Genomic DNA, 27,055 nt, shown 5'->3' with positions numbered 1-27,055 from the left:
GTCACCATGGGACTAGGACTATAAGTGCCACAGCTTCTACTAATGAGCCATTACCTGCCAACATGGATTCTTTCAAAGGAAGGGCTTTTCACTTTATTTCACAATCACGCTTAACTTTATCCTCAGGAAACTTATCCTTAAATTCTTTTGAGAATTGTTTTAAGTAGTAAGAACTTTGGAAAATTGTTATATTTGTGAGCGAAGTATAAAAACTTGTGAAAGTGTTTGTTTAGTTTCAGTGTCCAGCAGATGTCGCTGTAAACCTCAATATTAAATGTATCCAGTGATTCCCCAGCAACATCCTGCTTGCATTAGCCGCTTTACATGGAGTAAATTAAATGTTTCCTGAAGGCTGAGCCACTTGCTCATTTCTAAAAGCTGCTACCCTGTCACTAAGTCCCAGAGGGTCAGCTCAGCTGTGCACCCTTTCACGCCCTGGCCCGCTGGATATGTGTATAGAAACATCTCTGCTGGCCTGGGTCTCCCTGAACTGGGCTGCTAGTGCAGGTGGCCCCCTGTGGCGCCTTTTTCACAAGCCACACTGGGTAGTGCATTGGGCAAGAGACGCTGACCGATGGTGTGAGTTGAATACCGGTCGCCTACGACTGTTCACAGGTGTGGAGCTGCTTTGTGACAGAGATGTGGACATGGCCACTCGGGTTCAGGACCTCCTGGAGTTTCTTCATGAGAAGCAGCAGGAGTTGGATTTGGCAGCTGAGCAGCATCGGAAACACTTGGAGCAGTGTGTGCAGTTGCGCCACCTGCAGGCGGAAGTGAAGCAGGTGCGTGACACTGAGGAATGATGGGAATTCTTGACCGGTTGGCCTCGGGGAGAATTTACCATGTCCCGCTGTGTAAGGTTGTTCTTGCCCTTGGACAGCATCTCATGGTAGAAATGAAGCCCACCCCTCCGTGGATGGCCAGCTGGAGTGGAAGAGCTGCCCGCTCAGCAGCCATAGCTCTTGAGTGTGTTGTCCCTGCCTATCCTTTCCTACTTGGTGGTCCCTTGCTTAAAGCATATTACTTCCTAGGCTAAGGAAATGCATGATTTTCCCCCTAAATGTTTATTAATCTGGACATATCTGCAGACTGCAAGTCTAGGCTTTTCTTGAGTTAGCTGCATACTATATAGAATGTCACATTTAGGGCGAAGCTGAGACAAATGGATTCAATACCACTAGAGTCAAGTATAGATATCACACTGTGTCCCGTGGTGGGGATAAAGGAGCGCTCCCTGATGGAGGGTCTAGATGGAGGAGTGAGGCTGTTAGATTCTGTCCATTGCACAGAAAGCCAGCCCTGGCCTTGTTGAAGGAAGTGCCAGGAGCCTCAGCCACGGCCTGCTGTGGTGCAGACACAGGCTGTGTTCACAGAAGAGCACATGCTCCTGGCACCACAGGTGATGGGGATGGGGGCTGCTATTCTCTTGTGTAGCATTAGTGTCACTAGTATTGTACATTTAAAGGAGACACAGTGTTGTAACCTGTGAGCATTTCTTCTTCCCTCAAGAAAAACCACTTATTTAAGGACTGATGTAGTTATACACCTTACAGGCTGTCTTTGCTTAGACTGTGAAGATGGCTTTCAGAAGCCATTCTACCCCTGTAATGAGTCAGCCGTGGTGTTTACTCACCCCATGGCCCTATGACACACCAGGCTGAGATTGTGGCTGGTGTCCCACAACCTCCCGCTGGAGCCAGCCACAGCCTGTGATTACCATTGCTGAGATGAAACACCATGACTGAAAGCAGCTTGAGGAGGAAAGGGCTTGTTTCACTCAGAGTTCCATACAACAGCTCGTCATGAAAAGCAGTGAGGGCAGGAACTCGGCAGTACAGGAACATAGAAGCAGGAGCCTGTGAGAGGCCGTGGAGGGGTGCTGCTCACTGGCTTGCTCCCCAGGGCTACCTTCCCAGCGGTGGTCCCACCCACAGCGGGCTGGGCCTTCCCCATCATCATTGATTAAGACTGTCCTACAGGCTTGCCTACACCCCTGTAGTGTGTACACTTGAGTCCCTTGGTTTGGCCTCTGAGCATTGTGGAGGAATCTATTTCACACCTGGGCTATAGTGTCATTTAACACTGATCGTCCTTGGAAAGTCAGTGAAACAAAGGAGTTGCTCTGACTAAGTAAGTGGCCAGTTTACTATGGGTTAGGTGAGAGTCTGGACAGGAAGTAGCAGGACTTCCCTCAAGTGTCAGGGAACTCATTCAGTGAACAAGTTTGCTTTATAACATGGAACAGTCTTGGTCTGTGTTCTCATAGCCCGTTCCCTCCACCATCTTAAAAAAAAAAAAAAAAACAACCCAGACCTTCTGTGCCCTTGTGGCAGTGTCTGTGGTGAGAGCCCTGTGGGGATTGTAGGCTCTGTTGGTAAGATTGTAAGGAAGTCAGGGCTGTCTCCTTACCAGGACCTCTAGGCCAGCTCTCCTCAACCTTCCTGATCTCTTTAATAGAGTTCCCCATGTTGTGGTGATTCCCCAACCGTAAAATTATTTCTATTGCTAGTTTTGTTACTATTATGAATCATAATGTAAATATCTGTTTTTCCCCTCGGTGGTTAAGTTTACCCCATGTGAAAGGGTCATTTGACCCCAAAGGGGTGGCAACCCACAGGTTGAGAACCACTGTGGACCGCTTTGTAGACCCACCCCCATCCCAGGAACCTTGCAGGGCGCTAGAAGGACCACTGCTTAGAGCTGCCTTCTGCCCCGTTTTCAGGTGCTGGGCTGGATCCGAAATGGAGAGTCCATGCTAAATGCTGGGCTCATCACGGCCAGCTCGCTGCAGGAAGCCGAGCAGCTGCAGCGAGAACACGAGCAGTTCCAGCATGCGATTGAGGTAAGGTGGTGTCTGCGGGTGGAGTTTATGGCCTGGAGACCAGCCTGATAACCCTTGGCTTGGTGGTACACCTCCCACTGGAGCCAGCCACAGCCCGAGCAGGAGAGAATGACAGTGCTTGTCAGCCCGTCAGCTAGTCATTGACTGTGGGCAAAGCAAACAGCCCACAACTGCAGAGCATTGAGAACCACCTTGCAGCAAGTGTCCCAGGGATCAGAGCCTCATTCTGTCCCATGGAACAGCCCTAGCAGGATGCATGGCCTCTGATCAGAAGTGTCTTAAATCAGGGAGCTCAGATCGGAGCCTGAGCTGAGTGAGTTGTTTTACTATCTCGCTGGTGTTGGGGTGTGAAGGCTCCCTCACTCTGCACAGATACAAATAATACTTACGCTCTTCATGCTACTTGCTTAGAGGCAACAGGATTCACTTTGATAGGCTGAGGGTCAGGACTGCACCGGATAGTGGCCAAAAGCCTTGGCTGCCCCAGGCAGCTCACCCTCTCTGTTAGTGGTGCCATACGTGTTTTAGAATGGGATTCTTCGTGTGTGGGTAATAGTTGTGATGAGTGACCTCAAAGTAGAGGCAGGGTCTCAAAAGGGGGTTTTGAGAATAGAAACCAAGGTGTTAGCTGGAGAAAAAGCCACAGAAGTCAGGACTAATTTACTCCTAAGGTCAGTGTATTGTCACCTGTTCCAGCCCGAGGTGGCCTCTTCCTGAGGCTGCAAGTCCAGGCAGTGTGGCAGACCTGATCAGCTGCTGTGCCAAGAGGCTATTGGTAATTAAGCTCAAGTGTCAGTCACTTATGAATCTGTGTCATCTGAAGTGCCAGGGTCTCTTCTCTCTGAGGCGCTGGTGCTGCTCTTAGCAGAGCCTTGTGTTCTCCATCTTAGCTGGAGAGCCCCTGGCATCGGGGTTCACCATGTTTTCTGCTTTGTGTGTGGCTTGGGACAGTCTCAATCTTTTCTCTATTTCTTTCCTTCTTTTCTTTAAAAGAAAAATCACTAGTTCTTCAAAAACACTTTTCACTCAACTCCAGAGCTTCAGTTGAAAATGGAAATCAAAAGCATTCGCTATGACCCCCTTTTTTCCACTTGTTGTTTTGCCTGCAGTGGCTGTCATAAGAAAGCCAGCGGGGATAATAAACTTGGCACACTTCGACAGAGCTTTAGAATATCTACTGCTAAGAGTTGTTCCTGTTGCTTCTCAGCTGGAAAACCCCAGAGCTGAGTGCCTTTCTGGGAAGTCTTAGTGGTTTTCATCCTTCCTTAGATAAATAAGCAACAGCCTGGCTGGGGCGAGACTAGACCTGCGTTGCTGAGGTGCCCACCGTATTTGCAGAGCCTCCTGGTGAGCAGGAGCTAGAGTTGGTTCCGTTAGCCACGGAGAGCGGCCCAGTTCTGCCGTCAGTGGTGCCATTGTGCTGAGTGAGCTTTCCCGTCTTCCCCGTGTCCAGAAAACGCACCAGAGCGCGCTGCAGGTACAGCAGAAGGCGGAGGCCATGCTGCAGGCCAACCACTATGACATGGACATGATCCGGGACTGTGCAGAGAAGGTCGCCTCGCACTGGCAGCAGCTCATGCTGAAGATGGAAGACCGCCTCAAGCTTGTCAATGCCTCTGTCGCCTTCTACAAGACTTCTGAGCAGGTCGGGAGAGGCCCTGTCCCTAGGCTCCTAGTGACTGCTCTAGGCTTACTTTAGGGACAGCTCTACCACCGTTGACATAGCCGTCAGGAGCAACTCTCTCAGGTCCAGGTTAAGCAGGAAAGGCATGTTCTAATGCTATCCTTGCTACCTTAGCTGTCAAAGAATAGCAGGCTGACAAGTAGCTGAGAAGACACAGTTTCCTTTCCTCACTGTGGAAAACACCAGGCAATGGGGGTTCCTATTCTGGCTTTGTTCCTATTCTGAAATCCCTCTCTGTCTTGAGCCAGACGAAGCCTAGTCAGCCTTGAGTGTTTTTGGTCTTTTCCCCACCTTTGCCGTCCCCAGAGCACAAATGACACTGTTTCCAGCTGTGTTGGGGTGATGGCAACAGTGGGGTGATTTCTGAGCCTGGGACTTTATCCCCTCAGGTCTGCAGTGTCCTGGAAAGTCTGGAACAGGAGTACAAGAGAGAAGAGGACTGGTGTGGCGGGGCCGACAAGCTGGGCCCCAATTCTGAGACTGACCACGTCACCCCCATGATTAGCAAGCACCTCGAACAAAAGGAAGCCTTCCTGAAGGTATCGGGCTGGTTCTGTTGGATGTCACACTGAGTGGCTGTTGAGGGCCACAGGGTCTCCTGACCGATTTAGAAGTGATTGTCGTAGGTTGCTGGTACATACATAGATGTGTAGTCTGTGCTTTGGGAGAGGCCCCAAACATACATGGCCCTGGCTCTTGCCTTTCGTGGAAAGTGATGGGGTGATAACATCAAGGACTGGCTGATCCTACTCACACTGTCTTACTAGTTTCACGGAGAACCAACTACAAGCCTGCGAATCAGTATTGACTGGAAGTTACAATTCCGTGGAACAGTATTATTATAGTCTTGAGATTTCTCTGAGGCAAAGTTACTACTAACCAGGAACTCCATGAAATCTGCAGGCAGAAAGTTGATTTGGCAAAGCACTATACCATAGCCTAGTTAATCCTTGTTTGGAGATTCATCCTCTTTAGGCCTATAGACTGTGTCTCAGAAGATGCAGAAACACCCAGTAGAGAGACCCCGGCACCTGTGGCTGAGGGACGGGTCAAGAACCTGCTCAGGAAGCCACCTGTGAGCGAGTTAGTCCCTTGCAGACAGGCTGTGTCTTCTCTATGAGAGGATAAATGTGGGCTTTGAGGAGTGCTGTGTCATGGTTTTACGTATGTGCTGTTGGCTCACACATAAGTCACAAGAGTGCATTGAAAGAGTTCAGGTGGTCAGACATTCAGAAACAGTGGACACGTGCTTGCCTATACACTGCACTTTTAGGTTCTGAGTGTCACAACCTGCAGCTCGGCCCATCAGAAACGTGTCACGTTTCTCTCACTGATTCAGCATTCTGACCCCTACCCCCACCTACCAGAGACACCATTTCCTGTGGCCTGTAATGATCCGTTCTGCTGTCTACTGACAGGAGTAATGTTTCATCTGGAAAACTGAGTTGTGACTTTTCATTAGTGACCTTGTAGAGATTTTTGTTGTTAAGCAAGTTGGGATGGGACAACCATTGTAGCTTCTAGACTCTCATTGTAACTGTGTCAAATAAAACTTTGGAGACCGCTCCCAACAGGCCTTTCATTGGCTTCCTAATGCAAACTACCATTAGGGGCTTTCGTTTAGAGATTTGGTCTCTTGCTCCAGAATACACGTAGTAGGAACTGATCAGCATTTAGTTAATATAATTAGAAAAGAAATGTAGCTAAAATTACAAAGGAAAAGCCATTTGAGTAAGTTTCTAGAAAGGGGCTACCCATCTGGGCATATCAGCAGTTCCCAGTCACCTGCTACTTACCCCAGTGATGCACAACAGTGAACCCCCCTAGAACCTGCGGCGTCCACACTAGGAACTGAGGGGTGAGTCCGGTTCCTTTATATAAAGTGTTTATGATAGTCTTATCTATAAGGTAGATCATCTTCCAGCCTGGAAGTGTTTGCTCCTGTCTGGCCTTTACAGAAATCTATGCCCAGTACCGCTGGGCCGTGTGCTTCCTATTTCCCATTAGACTGAACTCAGTGTGACTAGGAAGACAGTCACCTCCAGGCTTGGCTAAGAAAGGGCCCAACATCCTCTTTGGTCAGTGGCTGCCCTCAGTGTCCTGCCTCACGGCCTGTCCACTGAAGCTCTGTAACATAATCTGACCTCACAAGAGCCAGGAATCCAAGCGATATTTACTCTCTTTGATTTTATCTTACAAAATATTAGATAGGACATAATCTCTGCATCTTATAAACAAGATGGATTTACAATAGCTGTAAAGCTGCGACCATAGCTGTATAAGGTACTCACATCACCAATGCATCGCCCCCCATTGTGTCTTAGGCTTGCACACTGGCCAGGAGGAACGCAGACGTCTTCCTAAAGTACCTGCACAGGAACAGCGTGAGCATGCCGGGGATGGTGACGCACATCAAAGCTCCGGAACAGCAAGTAAAAAGTGAGCACGCAACCCCGTCCTTCCCCGCAGCTCGCTCTGCCCCAAGTGCCCAGCTCATGCCCATGGCAGCCTCACCTGCTGTCAGCTCAGGCACAGACTACCAAGAACTATGTGGGATGGCAATACATGGAGTTAGCTAAGTATCGAACAGAAAACATGGTGTTCAGAATGGCAACTCCTGCCGCTACTTATTGTTATATGTGCGGAAACGTATGATCAAGAATGAAAGCTACACCTAGCTATGTACACAGAGTACTTTTAAAAGCTAAGTCAGGAAATCATGTATCAGTATTGTGGCCATCAAGCACTTTCAATGTTGTATACCTAAGACATGGGTAATTAACAAAAGCAAATTGTTACCCTGTTTTATATAACTTGACTGTAGTATAATACATTTTATTTATTTACTTGAAAATGCATAGGAAAAGGTAAGTCTAGGGGAATTTATACCAAGGAGTACATAATAGGGTCGCTGTCTACAGAAGGTTAAATAAATGAAGCGGGGTTATGTAGCCACCTCAGCCAATTTCACAGCGCTGAGACTCAGCCTTGTAGGCAAAAATTGTAACATCGACTCTTGTATCTTATACTAAAGGAGGCTATGGACTGCTGGAAATATTTTGTTTCTCTTGCACTCTACTTGTGCAAGAGGGTTTATGTGGCAAGTGGTTTACACACCTCTTAGACTGAGGACAACAAGATACAGCCATGTATGTCTTACAGGGAGGCTGCCAGTATAATCACACGGGATGCAGCCAGGAAGTTGGATCTCGCGGTCTCAGCATCTCTCAGGAACTGGAGCCACCCCCGAATCCCAGAGGGCACTGTGCTTAGGAAAAGTAATTACTGTTCAGTTAGAGCCTGAACCGAGAGCAGAGAGACCCCTCTCGCATGAACAGCCCACACATGCAACACTGTCTGTGTATGCAGTGTTTGTGCTAAAGTGGGAGCTTAACGCTTTGGCAGACTTAATATTTCAAAGTCATTTTGACAAAATTGAAGTGAATATATTCCTGTGCTTTCAGTAACTGGAAATAAAGCCCTCGGGGCCCTGCTCCTTCTCTCTTGCGCTCTTGGCTTCTGTCAGATCTGGGAGAGGGGCAGTCATTGTCTCCTTTAACATGGCCCCTGAGGAGCTCATGGGCTTCAGTGTGTGGCTGCTCAGCTGACGCCTAAGTGAGACTCTGTACGGCTTTCTTACAAAGCACAGAGGATTCTGGGAAGTCAGTATTTGAGAAGGACTTAGTGCTTTTAAGATTGTCTAATATAACAAAATTATATTACAGGTGTCATTGGTTTGACATGGAATTTCTGTCTTAGGACCTCTTTTCTAAAGCTTTTTCTTAGTTTTATCAACTTTTAGAGTAAAGTTATCATGCAGTAAAAAGGTTTAAAGGCACTGCCTTAGTGTTCTATTGCTGTGAAGAGAAACCACAATCACAGCAACTCTTACAAAGGAGAGCATTTCGCTGGGGCTGGCTTACAGTTTGGAGGTTTAGTTCATTGTCGTCACGGCAGGAAGCATGGCAGCCTGCAGGTAGACATGGTTCTGGAGAAGGAGCTGAGAGTTCTGCATCTTGATCCAAAGGCAGCAGGAGAGAGTGAGCCACTGGACCTGGCTTGAGCCTCTGAAACCTCAAAGCCCATCCCAGTGACACACTTCCTCTAATAAGGCCACATGTCCTGATTTTTTTCAAATAATGCCACTCCCCCTGGGCTTATGGGAGCCATTTTCATTCAGATCACCACAGGTGACCAAATGTACACAGATTGCACAATCCACTTGCTAGTACAGTCGTTATAGGACTGTCTGTATTCCCTATGAAAAGCACATTTCACTTTACATAACACTCTTGGTCATCTTTGTAAGCCACTGTTGAGAGACTGGCTTTCTCCCTTTAATATATTTTAGTAACTGACTTCAGGCACCTGCGCTTCCAGGTGACTCTTCTTAGTACCCATGGTTTTGATAATTTTTATAGCACCGTTTATCCAAAAGATAAACTCAAATTCAACGGTGTGCCCATTTCTGTGCCATTACCTAGTGCCAGGATGCCCCAAAATACAGGATCCTACCTGCCCATGCCTTGGCCTTTCTCTCCAAGCCTGAAGAGTGTCCATCTGCCAATAGAACAGCGAATGGCACACTGTTTCTTGTGTGAGGTTAAGCCTGTGTTCGTTGTATGTTTCCTGCCTAGTCTTTACTGTTCGAAATGACATTACGTCAGGACTAAGTGCTTTACACGGATAAGGCTTTGTTTTCCCTTCTTACCGCCAAATAAGCAGAAGTCAAAAAACAGCAAACGGACCACTGTGGGGATGGAGATTAGTTCACAGCTGCTCTCCTTGCATCCAGGAAGTGTTGTGTTCAGTGCGCAGAACCACATAAGCCAGCCAGCCACGCTGGTGATGCCAGCACTTGGGGTCAAAGGTTACAGGCTGTCCCAGCTTTCCATGGAGTTTCAGGCCAGTCTGGAATATCTGTTTAGGAAATCGGTTCTGTGACTTACATGTCCCCAAGAGTTTTTCCTGGTTTTTTATGTGCACAATGTTTTGACAGTAGCTACCAGGTTTTTGTTTGTTTGTTTGTTTTTGCTTTAATAAGATATTTTTGCCCTCACTGCTCCAAGGTCCTCTGCTTCTCTGATTCCCTCCATCCCTTCCTAAGGCTTTATGTTTAAAATATGCATAAACAAACAAAAGAAAAATAACAACTACACACACAGCAGTAGGTACAAAAGAAGAAGAATCGCGCACCTAGCCCATGTTGGCTTCAGATTTAAGAGGGGAGAATGAGGACCCTGCTTCCAGTGCTGACTGAGCCCTTAGACAGGAACACCATCATTTCTTGGCGCAGTCTGCTTTGCTGTGGCGCCAGCACAAATGTCTAAACGAAAGCAAGTCAAGTTTTGCAGGCGTTAATGGAGAGCAAGTACCAACCTCCCTCCCTTTTCTCGTGTGTGTCAGATATCTTGAATGAACTCTTCCAGCGGGAAAACAGGGTATTGCATTATTGGACCATGAGGAAAAGGCGGCTGGACCAGTGTCAGCAGTACGTGGTCTTCGAGAGGAGCGCCAAGCAGGTCAGTGCGCCCTTGCTTCCCGAGCCCTCCGCCTATGCTCACTCCAGCTTTGCGAGGCTGGCAGGTTTTTATTATAAAAGCCATCGCTAACGCTGCACCCCTATGGCAGGACCAATCACATCTTTTAATTAAGTTTGTTATAACAATAACCCCTAAGCCCGTATGGTTCCCTCGTTTCGAGTGTGCCATTTGGTTTCCTGAGCCGCCTTTACCTTGCACTTGAAGCTGCCAACTGCAAGTCACCCATACAATTACTGTTTAAAAAGCCTCGCCAAGTCCTGGCTGAGTTCTTCTGAAAACACAGCAGGCATTTTCATTTTCCTATTGTTATATTTATATATTGAAGTAAAAAGCTTTAATTTTTAGATAGATTGAGCTAAATCCAGGTAAGAAAATGTGACAGAATATCTAATAATCCAGCATGCTTACAAAGGCCTCTTGAGTTTGGCCGAGGCAGAGACAGGATGGCTCCATTTTCCTCTTCTGAAGGCACTGCTCGGTGGAGTACTTCTGAGGAGACCGGCAGAGACGGAAGATCATTTTAAAGTAAAATCTATTCGCTTATATCTGAAGTGTTGAAATTCATTTCAGTTCTCTTTGGCTTCAGTATTACCACAAGAATGCATGTATTTTCCTTCTGAGATGACAGGGAGCGGGGCAACAGAGAAATAGGACTAATTACATTCCCCAAAAGCCTGAGTGGGACTAGGTTTGGGCTGGGCATTCTGTGTATGTAGACGTACTCAGAGTTAGCCATTTTCAATGTGGCACACTAAAATCACTAAGTGGATACCACTGTTCTTAATCTCAGTACAGAGGGGTGATGGAGTCTCTGTGGCCCCGCCTCTGGGCTTGCCATTCGCCCAGCCCTTCCTGGTTCCACCTCCTAGGATCTCCCTGTCTTATCTCCAACCCTGAGTGCGGCCTCTCAGGACAGAGTGCGCACTGTTCTGTTCTTCTGCCTCTCCTCTTATCTCTCCCTGGATGTTTCCCAGCCCTGACCTCTATTTTTGACACCCAAATGTATAAATATCGGGTACCTCCTCAGCGCCTCTCCACTCTGGCCTCACCAGAAGCAAAACTGCATTCCTGACTCCCTGTGTCCTGCCCTCTCACCGTACTCAGTTAAGAGTGACGAGGTGTGTCTGACTCCTGCCTCTCCTTTACTGTCCGTACATCCCACCTTTGTCTCCTTTAGTGTAGGGGTGCTGACCTCCTGTCCCTCTCTCTGCCCTCTCTCTTCATCCCAGCAGACCTTTTGCCGTTTCTACTCCGGCTCCATTCCAGCTCTTTTCTCTACAGTAGCCACGTTTCCTTCTGCAAAGAACTCCAAGCTCTGCCTGTGACAGCGTGAGCTCACCTGCTCCCAGCAGCCTCTGCTCAGGCCTCTTCTGACTTCTTTCCCAGGGGCAGGCTGAGCCAGCCCCATCACACATGTGCTGTCCCTGTGTTGCTTCTGAGCCCGCAGGTCCCAGCTCACCTTCCATCTCTCCTGGCCTCCCTCTAGCAAGGCCCTCCTCCTCCTCTTCCTCCTCCTCCTCCTCCTCCTCCTCCCATCTCTGCTGCGACCTGTGACTTCCTTGTTTATTTGTCTGCCTTTGCAGACTGCAAGGAAAGGGGCAGCCTTCTGGTTCCCCGGTTCCCCAGCCGTGACAGCGGGCTGGGCTTCAGGCTGCTCTTATTTGTGAAGGCATCTGCCTTTACAGTATGTACTTGAGAGTGTTTAACAGTGGACACTGAATTGGTGGATTAATGTAACCTTCATTTCTATCAGCATAAACATTGTTTCAGAGGCAGAGTGACCATCCGCAAGCACGAGGAAAGAAGATGTGCAGCTGATAGCTAAAGTGCCTGTGACCTGAGACTTTTTCCTTTCCTTTCCTTTCCTTTCCTTTCCTTTCCTTTCCTTTCCTTTCCTTTCCTTTCCTTTCCTTTCCTTTTGTTCCTACAAAAAAATTCCACAAATGGGGCTGGGGACTAAATTGAACCCCAGAACCAACATTTAAAAGAAAAAACCCAGCTGTGGTAGTGTACACTTAAAATCACAGTCCCGAGGGAAGCAGAGACAGGCAGATCTCTAAGGCTTAGCTGCCAGGAGCATAGCCTGCTTGCTTAGTTCCAAGCCTGAGAGGACTGTCTCAAAGAAAAGGATGGATGGATGGCTCCTAAGAGATGATAGCTTGAATTGACCTCTGACCATCACGCGCACGCAAGCACGCGCGCGCACACACACAAGCTCTGCCACAGATGCAATAGTGTATCTTAAAGAAACAGCGAAGTGGATATTCCAGTATCAACATGTTAGGACGGTGGCTTAAGATTCAAGGGCACATAGGCATGCCCATGCTTTTTAAATGCTGATTTTCCTCCCCATAGCCTAGGTAGAAGCGTGCGTTTAAATTAGTCTGATTTCATTTTAGTTCTTGGCACCTGAACCTCAGGCATTGTCACTAGGCAAGAAAGGTGACATCTTCTGGCATCTGCCCAGTGGGGACTTTGGTCCCCGGTTTATCTAGACTTTCAGCAACTCAGTTTCAGACTATCCTTTGCCCACCTCTGTGACACTGGATATGAGTTCTTCGACTGTGCTGTTGTTAGACCTGTAGGTTCGTAGTCATAAGAAACCCTTGAACCACTGGTCATTGCTACACCAGTGGCAGGATTATTTCCCCCCTGCCAGGATGCTCCTTTCAGAAGTGTGTCTGCCCGAGGAGCTACTCTTTGATGTGCATGCTGACTGTGGCTTCCATGAGCGGGGCGTGCAGAAATGTCTGCTTCCCTTAAATATTTAGCCCGTGACCATTTTGCATTGCTCTCCTCTAGGCATTAGAGTGGATCCACGACAATGGGGAGTTCTACCTTTCCACACATACCTCAACAGGGTCCAGCATTCAGCACACACAGGAGCTGTTGAAAGAACACGAGGAGTTTCAGATAACTGCCAAGGTAAGTCTGCAAGGGAATGGGCTTCTGCTCTGAACATCTGCTTGGGCTATCCCAGAATGACCTCGAGCATACACTCCAGGGGAAGGGGGTGCTTGTCAGAGGCATGGCTACCATGTATGGAGCATCGGCATAGGTGGTGTGGTTCTTCCCAGACGGGGTCTTTATCTGCCTCGCTTTGTTTACCTGCTTGGGCTCGTCTGATCTCTGTGATAGCCTCCAGCTCTCCTGGCCTCTGCCTTTGCCCTTAGTGTTGCTTCTCTCATTTTCTTTCTGAGTTATTTGTATCAAGGCTTGCTGTTTCTCTGAAACATGAGGATGTGTATTGTTCTGTATTCTGTGTCTTGCCCTTCCCTATGACCGGTTCCCGGAGAGCGTCATGGCAACACCGTTCACCACTGTCCAGTCCCAGCATGGTCTGTGTTTACTTCTGTCAGAACTGATTCCTGCTTGTTCATGCGTTTGTGATGCTGGAGGCATCCATCTCTACTTTTCTCTTGAAAAGAGAAGTGGATGCGTCTTCCAGAAGTACTATGTCTTTGCATCTGACACAAGTCGTCAGAAAAGCACGCATCCCAGGGCCTGGCTTCAGGTCCTTCTCTCAGATGGTTTTGAATGGCTTAAAATGCGGTCACTTCTCTGTGACTGCTGCTCTGGTTTTGTTTGTTTCTTTCTTTCTTTGGAGTTTGTTTTTAAATTACAGTTATTTCTGCTGGGCTATACATGCTGTAGCATCCATGTGGAGGTGGGGACCCCTTGGGGGAATTGATTCTCTTCTTTGACCGAGTGAATCCTGGGATCAAACTCAGATTTCCAGGCTTAGCAACACCTGCCTCGCTCACTGAGCCGCCTTGCTGGATTTCCAGTGTTTGCTTGGTTTTGTTTTTTGGTGTGTGTATGTGTGTGTCTGCGAGCCCACATGCACACACACACGTGCACGCACGCAAACACTCTGAAATATTTTCAAAAGTATATTTTTAATGGCAGACTTGAGTTTTTAGAAGATGCTGAGAATTACTTCAGATCTGAGCCAAAAATTGACCAACCTGAATAATATATTTTTTTTGTTAAAACAAAAAGAAAAAAATAAATGCTCCTATAAAGGAACAAGAATAATTATAAGGGGGTGGCACACCTTTAATCCCAGAACCTGAAAGGCAGAGACTAAAGGATCTCTGTGACTTTGAGGATCTATATTGTAAGTTCCAGGCCAGCAGGAATACAAAGAGACCCTGTACCCCCACCCCAATTAAAAAAAAAAAAACAACAGCAACCATCTAGAACAACTATCTTGTGTGGCCCTTAACCAGGTTTGAAAGCATAAAGAGGAATTTTCAACCAACTGGAGTCACAGTAGCTACTTTGTATTGCACCTGTTTGTGATTTTGCTTCTGTAACATTTCTGGCTCCCCTTCCGGTCCTCCCTGGCCTCTCCTCCGTTTCCCAGCAGCTTGTGAGTGTGCTGGGCCCTAGGAAGCCCTGGTCGAGTGCACCATTCACTGCGGCTACAGAGAGCTGTTCCCCGTGTACTGAACACTGTGGGGGTGGGGCTTAGGCAAGGTGGAGGTGACCCCTCCTAGAGATACCAGGAACATCCAGAGAGCTGACTGGTCCTGCATCTAAGGTGAGGACCATGGCTTTCCCCTCTTTGCATACTGTGCATTCAGCCATATAACTTTAATTTGTTAGTACAGCTAAGAAATCATCTCTACTGTGAGTGTTACAGTTCTATATTTGTTCCTCCGATGACCCGTACATTGCATGTTAAGGAAGTGCCTGATGTTGCATTGGGATCAAAGGCCAGTTTTCCACCACGGTTGTGGTCCACTACCATGCTCTTGTCTCTGTAGCCTGTTCACAGCTCTGCTGTCAAGTTGAGTGACGGGCCCACCTTGTTTACCAGGGAATGCATATAGGGACTTTAACCATTAGTCCTAAATGGTTCTTCCTACTGAATTTGGGTGTAGGTTTTGGAAGTATAAGACAGTAGTATGCATATCTTTACTCGTATGTTTTTGTAAGATCTATGTAGGTTAGCATCTGACTATGCTGTTTCCCAACTCTATAGGACTATTACTTTTGTTAAATATATGGATTAGTTATGTCAGGAGGAAGTCAGAGGTTTGGAAAGAGTGCCCCTTGCTGTCTTAGCTGTGTGTTGTCATTGGTGTGGGCTGTCTGCGTCACGAGCTCCTTGGCTGGTGGAGATTCTACTTGCTCTGTCAGGGTGGCATGGGGTTTGCCCTTGCTTGAGCTGATCAGTGTCTCCTAAGAATTCCTGTTTCTCACAGCCTGTAGCAAAACCTTAGCTCTAGCAGGATAGTCTTTCAATTTGTTACACAAATTCAAATTAAAGCCAAGAAGAATGTACACATCTTAATTACTTAGACTTACTTACTAAGACTTCTTGACTCAGTCCCTTTGTCCTGTCTATATCCAGCTCCTGGGTTTCATGTTGGGTGGATTTCTGTGTCATGCCAGTGACTGGGCTCTGCAGGGATGAGGTCTATGGGGACTTCAGAACAGGCTGACATGCAGTCTTTGCACACATTGAAATTTGCAGTCCAACTCGTTGCTAAACCACTTAGAGCCTTGCAGTCATCTCCAGATGCCTCCCTGGGTCTCCTTTAGTGACGTCCCTGGTGCTGGATGCTGGGCTCTGTGTTCACACACTCTGTGACGTAGCATGTGTGTGCACAGGCTATGCATCCTTCATGGTTCTCAGCACCCAGGGAAAGCCACTAGGGAAATTCACTTCACTGTCATTGTCTCCCAATCCTTGATGCCCACACAGGAGGTCTGAGAACAAATGGTGACTTCCCATTTTATATCCATTTTACTGTTGGAATTTTGAATCTCCTGGATGTATTGATGTATTTTTAAATGGCAATTATAATTAAATATTCCGAGACAGGAACTATTGAGGGACAGGTGGATCGCACCTTGTTTTCATCTCATCATCTGTTTGCTCTGTCTGTCTCTACTGATTGACGTCTGCATGCTGGGCTGGTGACTAGCATATACTGGTCAGAGAAACAGCAGTGCTGGTAAATGCATAAAATGTATCTAATGTGCATGTTCGATGGGAACAAGGAAGTGGGGACAGGAAGGGTGGGAAAGGGGCCCTGCTCTGAGAAGCCTTTGGCTCTCACTGGCGTCGCCTTTTGTGTAAATGAACTTGTGCGATGAAGTCTCACTGTCTTGTCTTACCAGCCTTTACACTTAGTAAATCTTCCCTATTTTAACTAGTTACTGAAACTAACACCAGCCTGTAATGCTACTGCTAGCAGTTTGTGCATTGTCATGTGTTTTCCACAAACAAACAAGTATTCCTTAGCTTGTTGGTGGTCTTGGTTCCTGTGCTAATAATAGGCAAGCTACATTGTCTCCATTGCATTGCTATCCTTACTTATTCATTCCTAGCTCTTAAGATGCTAAACCCTGGGGGCTCTGGGGTACTGGTTGGTTCATAGTGTTGTTCCTCCTATGGAACTGTAAACCCCTTCAGGTCCTTGGGTCTTTTCTCTAGCTCTTCCATTGGAGACCCTGTGCTCAGTCCAACGGTGCCTGTGTCTGTGTTCAACGGTGTCTGTGTGCGTTCACCTCTGTATTTGTCAGGCACTGGAAGAGCTTTTCAGGAGACAACTATTACAGGCTCCTGTCGGCAAGTTCTTGTTGGCATCTACAATAGTGTCTGGGTCTGGTAACTGTATATGGGATGGATCCCCAAGTGGGACAGTCCTTCAGAACCAATCAGTACCCCCTCCCCCCCGAAGCTCCCAGGGACTAAACCACCAACCAAAGACTACACATGATGGAACTCATGGCTCCAGTCACATATGTAGCAGAGAATGGCTTTGTGGGACATCAGTGAGAGGAGAGGCCCTTGGTCTTGTGAAGGACTACAGTGTAGGGGAATGCCAGGACAGGGAATCGGGTGTGGGTGGGTTGGTGAGCAGGGGGAAGGGGGGTAGGTTGGGGGGGTTGAAGAGGAAATGAGAAAAGGGGATAAAATTTGAAATTCAAATAAAGAAAATATCTAATAAAAAAAAAAAAAAAAAAAAAAGATGCTAACCCCATGAAGGTTTCTCTACATGGTTGCATTGGGTGGCCTTGTCCACAGTGGAAGGGACAGTAGTACAGAAAAGCCTCTGCTCCTGGAGGTGACATTCTCACAAGAGAAGCAAACAACTGTCTTACAAAAAGACCATAACTCAGACAGAGTTAGAAGACAATAAGTAGACCATGGAGAGTGGCTGGCACAGGAACCACACTGTGCTTTTACGGTGGCCATGGGACCATTAGGAAAGTGGTGTTTATTGGAGGAGAGATGCGATGGGGCCTGAGGATGTCTAGGGAAATAATCGACGTAGAAGTGCCTGTACAGAGAGCCAGAGGAGGACATGAGCCTAGGCCAGGTAATGTGGCCTTGCTGTGAGGTCTCAGTGGTCTTTGAGATTAGGGAGTTTGCCCAGAGAATTCTGGCTCAAAATGTCCATTTTATTAAACTAAGATAGTTTAGCATGGGGGTTGAAATCTGACTTTGTTTTTAGTAATTTGCAGTCAGTTTTCTGTATGTTTGTTGTAAAGATTTCTCAGATGACGTTGTTTAACTGATGGACGCTGGAGAGATGGCTCAGTGATTAAGAGTATTGGCTGCTCCTCCTCAGGACCCAGGTTCAGTTGCCAGCACCCACATGATAGCCCACACTGTCTGTAACTCCAGATCCAAGGAATCTGACTGGTGCCCTGGCATTCAGGTGGTGCCCTGTGGTCCATGCAGGCAGAACACTCAAGCACGTAGAACAAAAATAAATAAATCTTTCTTGTTTTTAGAGTTTAATCAAGAAAAGCAGGTTCCTTGGAATACTAACTTATGTCTTTGAAATGTCAGCTCTCAAAAGAAAATCTAGCAGGAACGATCAGGGAGGGCAAGGCTGTGGGAGATGAGGTGAGAGGTCATGGCTGGGGAGGTTAGTGCACATGCATGGCCCTGTGCTGCATGGTAAGCCTAACGTTAGGGGAGATCCAGATCCCATGGAACCCATACTGTTCTGTCTATGTGTGAAGTGATGTGACCTCTGTCAAGGCCATGGTGCTGCTTCTTTAAAGGGAGTCTGCTGACTGGTGAGTTTTCCTTCTGGTTTCCAGAGGATGTGGTGGTCCTCAAGAGCTGCTCCGGACTACTTGTTACCTGGTTATTCCTAGAGATGGAGGGGGTGGAGGTATCTAAGTGGATACACAGAGCAAGAATGTATCCAGCAAGGAGCTGCTAATGTAATACACATGGTGGTCAAAGAACAGTAAAACCAAAGAGAATCGCCTCCACGGACTTCCTCATTCATTCATTCATTCAATTATTAATTCAGTCAGTCACTCATTCAGTCCTTCTGTAGGACCAGAGGAAACCCTTGACAGATAGGCTTGGTTCTAACGTTGAGCTCACAGGAACACCACTCACAGTGGAAGAGCAAATGAAAGGTGGCCAGCCCAGACTCTGGGAGGGAGGTGGGCTGGGTGGATTTGAGGCCATCAGTCAGACAGGCAATGTGCCACTTCCCCCGTGCTTTGGGTTTCTGGCAGCCAGGTCCATGTGCCTCACAGTATTTTCCTGTTGCTTTTTGCAGCAAACCAAAGAGAGGGTGAAGCTATTGATACAGCTGGCCGATGGCTTTTGTGAAAAAGGGCATGCCCATGCAGCAGAAATTAAAAAATGTGTGACCGCAGTGGATAAGAGGTACAGAGATTTCTCTCTGCGCATGGAGAAGTACCGGACCTCTTTGGAGAAAGCCCTGGGGATTTCTTCAGATTCCAACAAATCGGTGAATTGCTTTGTTCACACTGGACTGGTGGTGATCTGGGCCCCATACCGCCTGAGCTGCTCTCGTTAACTGGCCCCGTTGACTCTCGCCCACAGAGTAAAAGCCTGCAGTTGGACATCATCCCTGCCAGTATCCCCGGGTCAGAGGTGAAGCTTCGGGATGCTGCCCACGAGCTTAATGAAGAGAAGCGGAAGTCTGCCCGCAGGAAAGAGTAAGCCAGCATTCCCTGCAATGGTGAGGGGAGCGTCAGAGCCCACAGACAGGCTGCTGCCATGATGTCAGTCAAGTGTCTGAGACCTCAGTTGGCTTTGTCGGTTGACTTCTCTCTGTGCTGACCCCTGATCACATGGCTCACTGCCTTGCCCTGGTTTCTCTATGCTTTCCTTTCCTGGTGTGACAAATTGCTTGCCATTAGTAGTAGAGGAAAGTAACAGCTTGAATGTAGGTATTTAAAGTTTGTAAGCGATCTTATTGACTGAAGATGAAAGACCTCCCTGACTCCCACCCAGTTCCCACCAGGTATTTTTGTTGCCCAGGGAGCAGTTTTGGTTGTCATTCAGTGGGGACTAGAAGGGAAAAGTGTGACTGGGATCCAGTGGGTATGGACTAAGGCACTGCTGAGCCACTTCATAGCCCACAGTAAGGCTGGGCATCCTGGATGTCAGCCGTGGGAGCCCCAAGGAAGTGTTTTCAAATATCTAGGAGTTAGTCGATGGCTGCTATTCTGTCTAATCTTGATTTTCCTCCTTTAAGCCATGACTGCATGTTTAATATTTCTAGGCTCCCCATTTTATTTCATAAGTCTTCCTAAAAATAGATTATAATAAAGAGTCATAAGCATTCAACCTAACTGAACTGAACTGCTCCCTGTTCATTTTAAGGTTCATCATGGCTGAACTAATTCAAACGGAAAAGGCTTATGTCAGAGACCTCCGAGAGTGTATGGATGTAAGTCGGTTGCTTGTTTTTGGGGGCTGGGTTTGAACTTGCTATTTTGTTACTGTCTGTTACTTGTTGTTGCAGTAGTGACAGTGCTGGGCTCCTGTCCCTGGTGCTCTGTGCTGTTCCAGGAGGGCTTTGGCTCACCGCACATGGCACAGCACACACAGCTCCTCTCATTCATCTGTCACATGCTGGCCCGGCTGGCATTCTCTTTGTGTAGAGAACAGCAGCTTCAGACCAGCGAGCCCAGCAGTTGTGACAGCACCTGGAACTCACTCCGTCACACCCCAAATGTTTGCTGTACCTTGTGACAGAGATTCACTCCAAATTTGAAGCTGGGATTAAACTAAAATAGTATAGTAAATCTCTCCAAGTGTTCACAGCAGCTAAGGTTTTTTAAAAGACACATTTTTCATGTTGACTGCAAGGGTCCACTTTTCCATACGTTTCATTTTGTGTTTGTAAGTAAGCTCTGAGTCTGCGTTTATAGGAACGGCTGCTTCTTGCAGGTTCAGGTTGATTTTGTTTTTAATCCCTTTGCTTCTTTTGCGGCCAGACCTACCTGTGGGAAATGACCAGCGGCGTGGAGGAGATCCCGCCAGGCATTGTCAACAAGGAGCTCATCATCTTCGGGAACATGCAGGAGATCTACGAGTTCCACAACAAGTGAGTGTGCTGCCTGAGGCGTGCCCGCTGCAGATCTGCTCTCTGTGAGGACCCTGCATCACGAGGAACGATGTGCAGGGGGACTAGCGGAATTCAGGGCTTGTGTTGGAATTCAATTTCCTCTTCTACTTTTAAGATAGACTGCAGTGTTTTTGTTCCATTTACGTCACCGTGGAATAGTCCAGAAGGTGCTCCTCCCGTGTCTGTTGGCCAGCCTCTCCCCGTGCCCCCTCCCAACTCTCCCAGCCTGCTAGTAACCACCATTTACTCTGAGTTGCTGGGTTGCGACCTTTTGGTTGTGCTTATAGGTGACATCATGAACTGTTTCCTTTCCCGATACACTACTAGTCTCTTCCCTGAGGAGGCTGCTAGTGTGAAGTTCCTGGTAGAAGGGATTTGACTGCTCAGACTGACTGCTCAAAAGTTAGAGAAGGTTTCCTAAGTCAAGAGCTGCAGCTTTTGTTAATCCTGAAAATGTATGGGACACAGACGGTTTCCATTTCTGGCATATCTCCCTAGTAGAATTTTCTCAGCACCCTCATGACGATCATTTGTTTCTTCTCCTCCTGAAGCATCTTCCTGAAGGAGCTGGAGAAGTACGAGCAGCTCCCAGAGGACGTGGGACACTGCTTCGTCACCTGGGTAAGGAGCCTCCACTCCTGCTCTCTCTCATGCGGGCACTCAAGGGAGACGCCGGCCGCTGTGCACGGCTTCAGTAGCTCCCCTCTGCCGATTCTCTGCACCTGGAGAAAAGAGTGACAATCCCTGGAGTCCCTGTGTGATGAGTTTCTGTTGATTGTACTGATGGCTTGAACTAGGTCCTTAAGCGTTCTGAGCCTCTTCTTCATGCTGGGACTCGCCCTGGATGAGGGCCCAGTCCTGCTTAATGAAGAAGCTCTCTCATAGCCCAGGCGATGCCTCTAGTGTGCTAGCTTTCCTTCCAAAATATGTTTCTCTCATTTGACGATTTCCTTGTCAAGAGAACTTATTTCTCACCTTAAAGGTTTTTATATTGTGACTTTTGATTTGGGAAATTTATCTAAATAAAATTCTTGTTTCTTCTCTCTCTTTCTTTCCTCTCTTTGTTTTATTTATTTATTTATTTATTTTTTTTGCTATAGGCAGACAAGTTTCAGATGTATGTCACATACTGCAAAAATAAACCTGATTCTACACAGCTGATACTAGAGCACGCAGGGTCCTACTTTGATGTAAGTAGCATTTAAGTGAAGAAGCTGCGAAGACTGACCAAACAGAATTCCATACAGATAAAACCAGCATTGCCCAGAATTTATTACCACGCTGCTAGCTTAGTAGTTTTTTGTCATTTCTCAAGTTTATAATGGGATATTCATTTATGTTTTTGTTACATTGTATTTAGTGTGTGTACGTACATGTATGTTGTACATGTGTTCACGGGCTCACATGTATGTAGATGAGAGGACAACATGTAGGACTTGGGTCTCTTCTTCCACTGTGTGAGGCCTGGAGATGAAACTTGGGTCATAAGGCCTTAGAGCAGGTGCCTTGACCCGCTGAGCCACCCCACCAACCCCTATTTTGGGATTTCTTATATGTTTTATTTAACTATTAGAAGTCACATATCTATAAGACCCTTAGATCTTTAACATCGACATATTTGTCATTCTTTATGTCTAGTCATTAATTTTATATACAAGTTCATGTATAAAAGAAATACACTTATTAATCTTGTGAATTTCCCAAAGAGATCTATCAGTAAAGCCCTGCCAATTTGCCTGCCCAATCAAGAAGATGTTCAATTATATGCTTGAGTAGACTTAGTATGGGCTATCTCTTTTTCCAAAGATATGTTGCTTGTATAGTGGGGGGTGGGGAAAGATGCACAATATTACTAAATGTATCCTTGGTTTCAGAACTAGTCTAATAGGTGGCAGATTGTGGCTGGAGAAAGGTACTGTGTACCCTTGGTGCACAAGGCCATAGAAATATTGGACTTAACTTTCTGCCTTTATAGTTGTACACGTTCAATTGAGATAATCTCTCCTGGGAAAGTCTGGAAGCTGGAGTAAACTTTACACTTTCTGCTTTGGGTGGGGACCTGCCTGTGGAAGGCCTCTCTCCAGCTGTGGATAGCCCCGCTCCAGCTGTGTTCTCAGGGGGCACTCAGTCTGTAGCGATCCCTTGCCTGATGCTGTCTTTTCCTTCTAATATTTCACATGCCCTACAGCACCGTAGCCACATGCAGGCTATAGAATAGAAAGCCTACGCAGCAAGAATGTCTGTGTAGCCAAAACTTGGTTTTAAAAACCTTGTTAAGCTAACAAGATGGCTCACGATTAAAGGAGAACACCAACCCCACAAGTTGTTCTCTGGCCTTCACACAGGTGCTTAGTCATGTGTTTGGCCCCCAAATAAATAAATAGAGTCTAACTTTCAAAAGCCCTGTGTGTTTAAAGAACTTTAAGGAATAAAGGAAGCATACCTGGCAAGTTTCATAGTCACTCGCCTTGGGTGTGCATTGTAAGGTTACTTTGATTTTTAAGGGGGTTTTTGATTATACTGTCCTCCATCCTTTGGGCATCTTGTGCCCACCCTTCAGTTATATCTTTCCATGGTAACAGGCATTACAGAACACCCTTCACGTGCTCTGCTATTCACTGATGAGCAGTATGCAGCGCTGAACTGCGTGGCTGGGCTCCTTGCCTTCCTATGAAGACGCTAAGCGCAGCCTAGGCTTGTAAGCAGTGTTATTGCAGGAGAGGGGCACACACCAGACATACTGTGGATCTGTATCCCCTCTTCTGTTGGTGTTCTGCTAAGTCCCCTGCAAAGTAAACCTGTAGACTTGGAGAAGTTTGTGCTGATATTTTCACATGCTTTAAGAAGAGAGGGCTTATTATTTCATCAGAAACAAACACTTGTCATTAATGTGGTACTGTGCCCATGTTTAACAGTAATGACCCTATGATAAAGCTTCCCTTTTTTTTTTTTTTTTTGTTTTATTTAAATATAGGAGATCCAGCAGCGGCATGGCTTAGCCAATTCCATCTCTTCCTACCTGATCAAACCAGTTCAGCGGATAACAAAGTATCAGCTCCTTTTAAAGGTGTGTATGAAACATTGTCCATCTGCAACATCACACCCTGTGTTGATATGTATCCCCTGGGCACATGTGTCTGTGGTTTCCATCTACCATCGGCAACATCACATCCTGTGCTGATATGTATCCCCTGTGCACATGTGTCTGTGGTTTCCATCTACCATCGGCAACATCACATCCTGTGTTGATATGTATCCCCTGGGCACATGTGTCTGTGGTTTCCATCTACCATCGGCAACATCACATCCTGTGTTGATATGTATCCCCTGTGCACATGTGTCTGTGGCTTCCTTCACTGACATTTCTTGGCCTGTCCAGCTTCTTATTGAAGCAGATACCTAAGATCATATCCCCTAGTTGTACCCTGAAGGAACTGGCTGGCCCTTGTCTGCAATGTAGAATGGTATTTGACTGAGAAATAAGTTCCTGGCTCTTGGACCTTTAGCATCCTCAGACTCTGGTGCTGAGACCCCGACACAGCACCTGTACATGTTTAACCCGCAGCAGCGCTGATTGGAAAGTCTGGAGACTATCTGCCCTGCGTCACAAAAATGCTCAGAATCATTGCTGATATGTGCCAGCATTGAACCCATACCTGGCTGATGCGCAGGTTTTCCATGGACTCCGGAACACTCTGCCCTCATGCCGCTCCCTATGGCTGCTAGCCATTTTATAGACCATGTCCCTACTGATCCCAAGGGCTTCTGCTTTTTGTTGCAATTAAGTAGATCTAAAATTGCCCTTGCAAAAATTTAAGTCTGATTATTTTCAACAGTAGAAAGGGGAACAAACTTACCACAGATGCGTTATGTCGTTAATGCATGTTTGCTTGCTGCATTAAGAGTCATTTACAACTTTTGTCTGGCAAAGGTACTATATTTCCTCTGCCGGTGAAGGACGCGCTGAAACATTAGCGTGTAGACTGTCCACTAATCCCAGCTCTGTCAGCTGCTGCCCTGGGCGTGCAGTAGGACACTGAAGCTTAAGGGTGTCTAAAGCTCTCTCAGTAAGAGAGACCTAGCAACTGTAAAACATGGCTGTGTTCTTTTATACAGATGTGTACTATCAAGAGACCTTTCTATCTCGAAAACCCTACTACCACAACCCCCACCTCCTTTACACACAGTGCAGTGCCAGGGATCAAACCAGGGCCTCACACAAGTTGGGTGAGCACTCTACCACCAAGCCACACCGCACCTCCTCTCCTGTACTTCTGTATGACAGTCTTACTCAGTGACTAGATAGCCATCACTACACAAATCTGCTGCTGCTGTCTGTGAGCATGGCGTAAGCTGGGAGGCTGGGTTTTGCTGGTTTGCATTCAGGTCTTGTCCCCTTTGCTTCCTAAGTCTGCACAAGTGCCTTGTCTCACCGTTGTCCCTTGTTGCCCTCAGAACTCAAGGCTTTGTTCTCAGCTTCTGTGTCCACTAAGATTACACTTCTACTTGTAAATCTTTCTCATTTTCCCCAGAAACTCTGCTGGGAACAGTAGTAAACTCCATCAGACCTCCCCAGTGGGAAGGCAGTCTGCACGGAGGGAGTTGAGGCACATTGTACTTGTAAGGCAGTTTCTGCCCAGCTCCTCAGAAGCATACACATCTGATCAAACATGAAGGTGCCCATCAGATGACTGAGTTCTCTAGACCAGGGGTTCTCAACTTTCCTAATGCCTGTGACCCTTTAATACAGTTTGTCATGTTTCAGTGACCCCCCCCCCCCCGCAACCAGAAAATTTGCATTGCTACTTCAAAACTGTAATTTTGCTACTGTTATGAATCATAATGTAAATATTTTTGGAGATAGGGGTTTGCTGAAGGGATGCTATCTACAGGTTGAGAACCACTGCTCTAGTTCCCCCTCCCCCAAGCTGATGACCACACTGCTCTGAACCCCTTGGGAATCATATACACAAGATTGTTGTCACTGTGACCAAGAACGGTCTGGCACCCATGAAGGAATACCTGAGAGAGACCCATCAGGATGTAAGCTTGTGTTTCCTGCTGTCCTACTCACGGGGGAGCTGAGGAGCTTCCAGGAAGTCAGGAAGTAGCATGACACACATAGATACCCTGGAGATGTGTGGTAGCTTGTAGCTAGTACCTCCCTAAGGAGCCTGCACAGAGGAGTGGTCTGTGTTGTGTTGCTATTCTGATTCAGGGTCCAGCCAGCCCCCGACATTGTGGGATTAGCAGGGCAGGTAGACTGTGGATGGCTGTCACTTGTCACAATTCCATATTCCTTACAAACCAGTAACATTTATTTTCTCATTTTGGAGATGTGGTTGGCAAGGCATAACAACTTCTTTCAGAACGGCGACGGGATCTGACTTCCTCCAGGTCCTCATTCAAGTAGATCAGACACTGTTGCCTATGTGAACCTGAGTGATTCCCTTTTTGTTTGTTTCCTGAGCACCGTGAGCTCTCATGGATTCTGCTGAGGTGTGGCTGGCAGAGCGTTTTGCAGTCCTTTGCGAGTTCACGGTGTTGATCTTCTCCAGGAGCTGCTCACATGCTGTGAGGAAGGAAAGGGGGAGATCAAAGATGGCCTGGAGGTGATGCTCAGCGTGCCCAAGCGAGCCAATGATGCCATGCACCTCAGCATGCTGGAAGGTAACCGGACACACCGCGCCCGAGGCGTCCCCCTCCCCCCTCTGTGCACAGCACTGTCGCTGATGCTGTGTGAGTCAACTATCACACCGCCATCACTGATGCTGTGTGTGAGTCAACTATCACAGCACCATCACTGACGCTGTGTGAATCGACTATCACAGCACCATCACTGATGCTGTGTGAATCGACTATCACTTTCTGGACTTGGTAACAGCAGTGCCATTGTACACTCCAGGAGCACTTAAGTCTTGTTTAATGCTGCCTGGGTTTCCTGCTAACAGAGGTGTAAATGATGAATGAACGCACTGGTTATAGACCCGAGGATATAGAAGATCTTGTTACTTCCCCATTTCCATAGCCATTGCTAGATGTTTGCACAACTCAGTTGTCTGCTGAAGCAGTTGAATGTAGTGTGTAACATGGTGAACAGAAATGAGACAAATGTATCCAACAGGGATTGTAGTAATTCCAGTTTGCACGAATGTTTCTATTTAGTAAAGCTGCCTCTGCACTGCCGAGGTTAGCAATGCAAAGGGCCCATCCCAAATGCTTTTGCTAGTTTATGCCAGGTCATTGGTACCATCAAGAAATTTATTAGTCAGGACTCAATGCCACTCTGTAATAGAGACTCAGAGATCCAGCAATCCTCGTTGTTCTTCCTCTGTTCTTCATGATGTCATCAGAGGGAAGGGCTATGTTCTGGCTCATTTCTGTCCTATGTATTTTCCTACTTGAATAGGTCCTGCAGGACCACATTCATATTCCACCTCACAGCAAGTACAAGAGCCTGTGGGTAGGGAACCCTACTAGCTGTATACATTCATTTTCTCATTTGCCCAGGGTTAGGATGCCTAGCTCTTCCTCACTGTGAAGGGACAGGCGAGTGATGAACTTACATAAGATGGCTCAGTGGAAGTTTATAGTAAAGAGACAGAAAAGAAGG

At 47.0% G+C, this 27,055-nt stretch overlaps 1 protein-coding gene across 9 annotated transcripts in view; it reads left to right on the top strand.

The window, feature by feature from the left end:
• The window catches only part of Trio (triple functional domain (PTPRF interacting)), a 295,200-nt gene that overhangs the window by 174,074 nt on the left and 94,071 nt on the right, over positions 1-27,055 (top strand). For all 9 annotated transcript variants that reach the window (XR_001781509.2, XR_001781508.2, NM_001081302.1 and 6 more), the window contains exons 15-29: positions 616-782; positions 2,723-2,842; positions 4,296-4,487; positions 4,916-5,065; positions 6,851-6,965; positions 9,933-10,048; positions 12,872-12,994; positions 18,619-18,813; positions 18,909-19,024; positions 19,695-19,761; positions 20,312-20,421; positions 20,994-21,063; positions 21,543-21,632; positions 23,417-23,509; positions 26,001-26,112. Coding sequence is in view for 7 of the 9 variants with exons in the window: in NM_001081302.1 (NP_001074771.1) it covers positions 616-782; positions 2,723-2,842; positions 4,296-4,487; positions 4,916-5,065; positions 6,851-6,965; positions 9,933-10,048; positions 12,872-12,994; positions 18,619-18,813; positions 18,909-19,024; positions 19,695-19,761; positions 20,312-20,421; positions 20,994-21,063; positions 21,543-21,632; positions 23,417-23,509; positions 26,001-26,112 (1,836 nt within the window). In the remaining 2 variants the exon portion in view is untranslated. The remainder of the gene's footprint in view (positions 1-615; positions 783-2,722; positions 2,843-4,295; positions 4,488-4,915; positions 5,066-6,850; positions 6,966-9,932; positions 10,049-12,871; positions 12,995-18,618; positions 18,814-18,908; positions 19,025-19,694; positions 19,762-20,311; positions 20,422-20,993; positions 21,064-21,542; positions 21,633-23,416; positions 23,510-26,000; positions 26,113-27,055) is intronic.

This window comes from Mus musculus, chromosome 15, assembly GCF_000001635.26.
Source record: "Mus musculus strain C57BL/6J chromosome 15, GRCm38.p6 C57BL/6J".
Classification (NCBI taxonomy): domain Eukaryota; kingdom Metazoa; phylum Chordata; class Mammalia; order Rodentia; family Muridae; genus Mus; species Mus musculus.
Note: the sequence above shows the minus strand (reverse complement) of the source record. Positions and strands in the feature narration are given on the sequence as shown.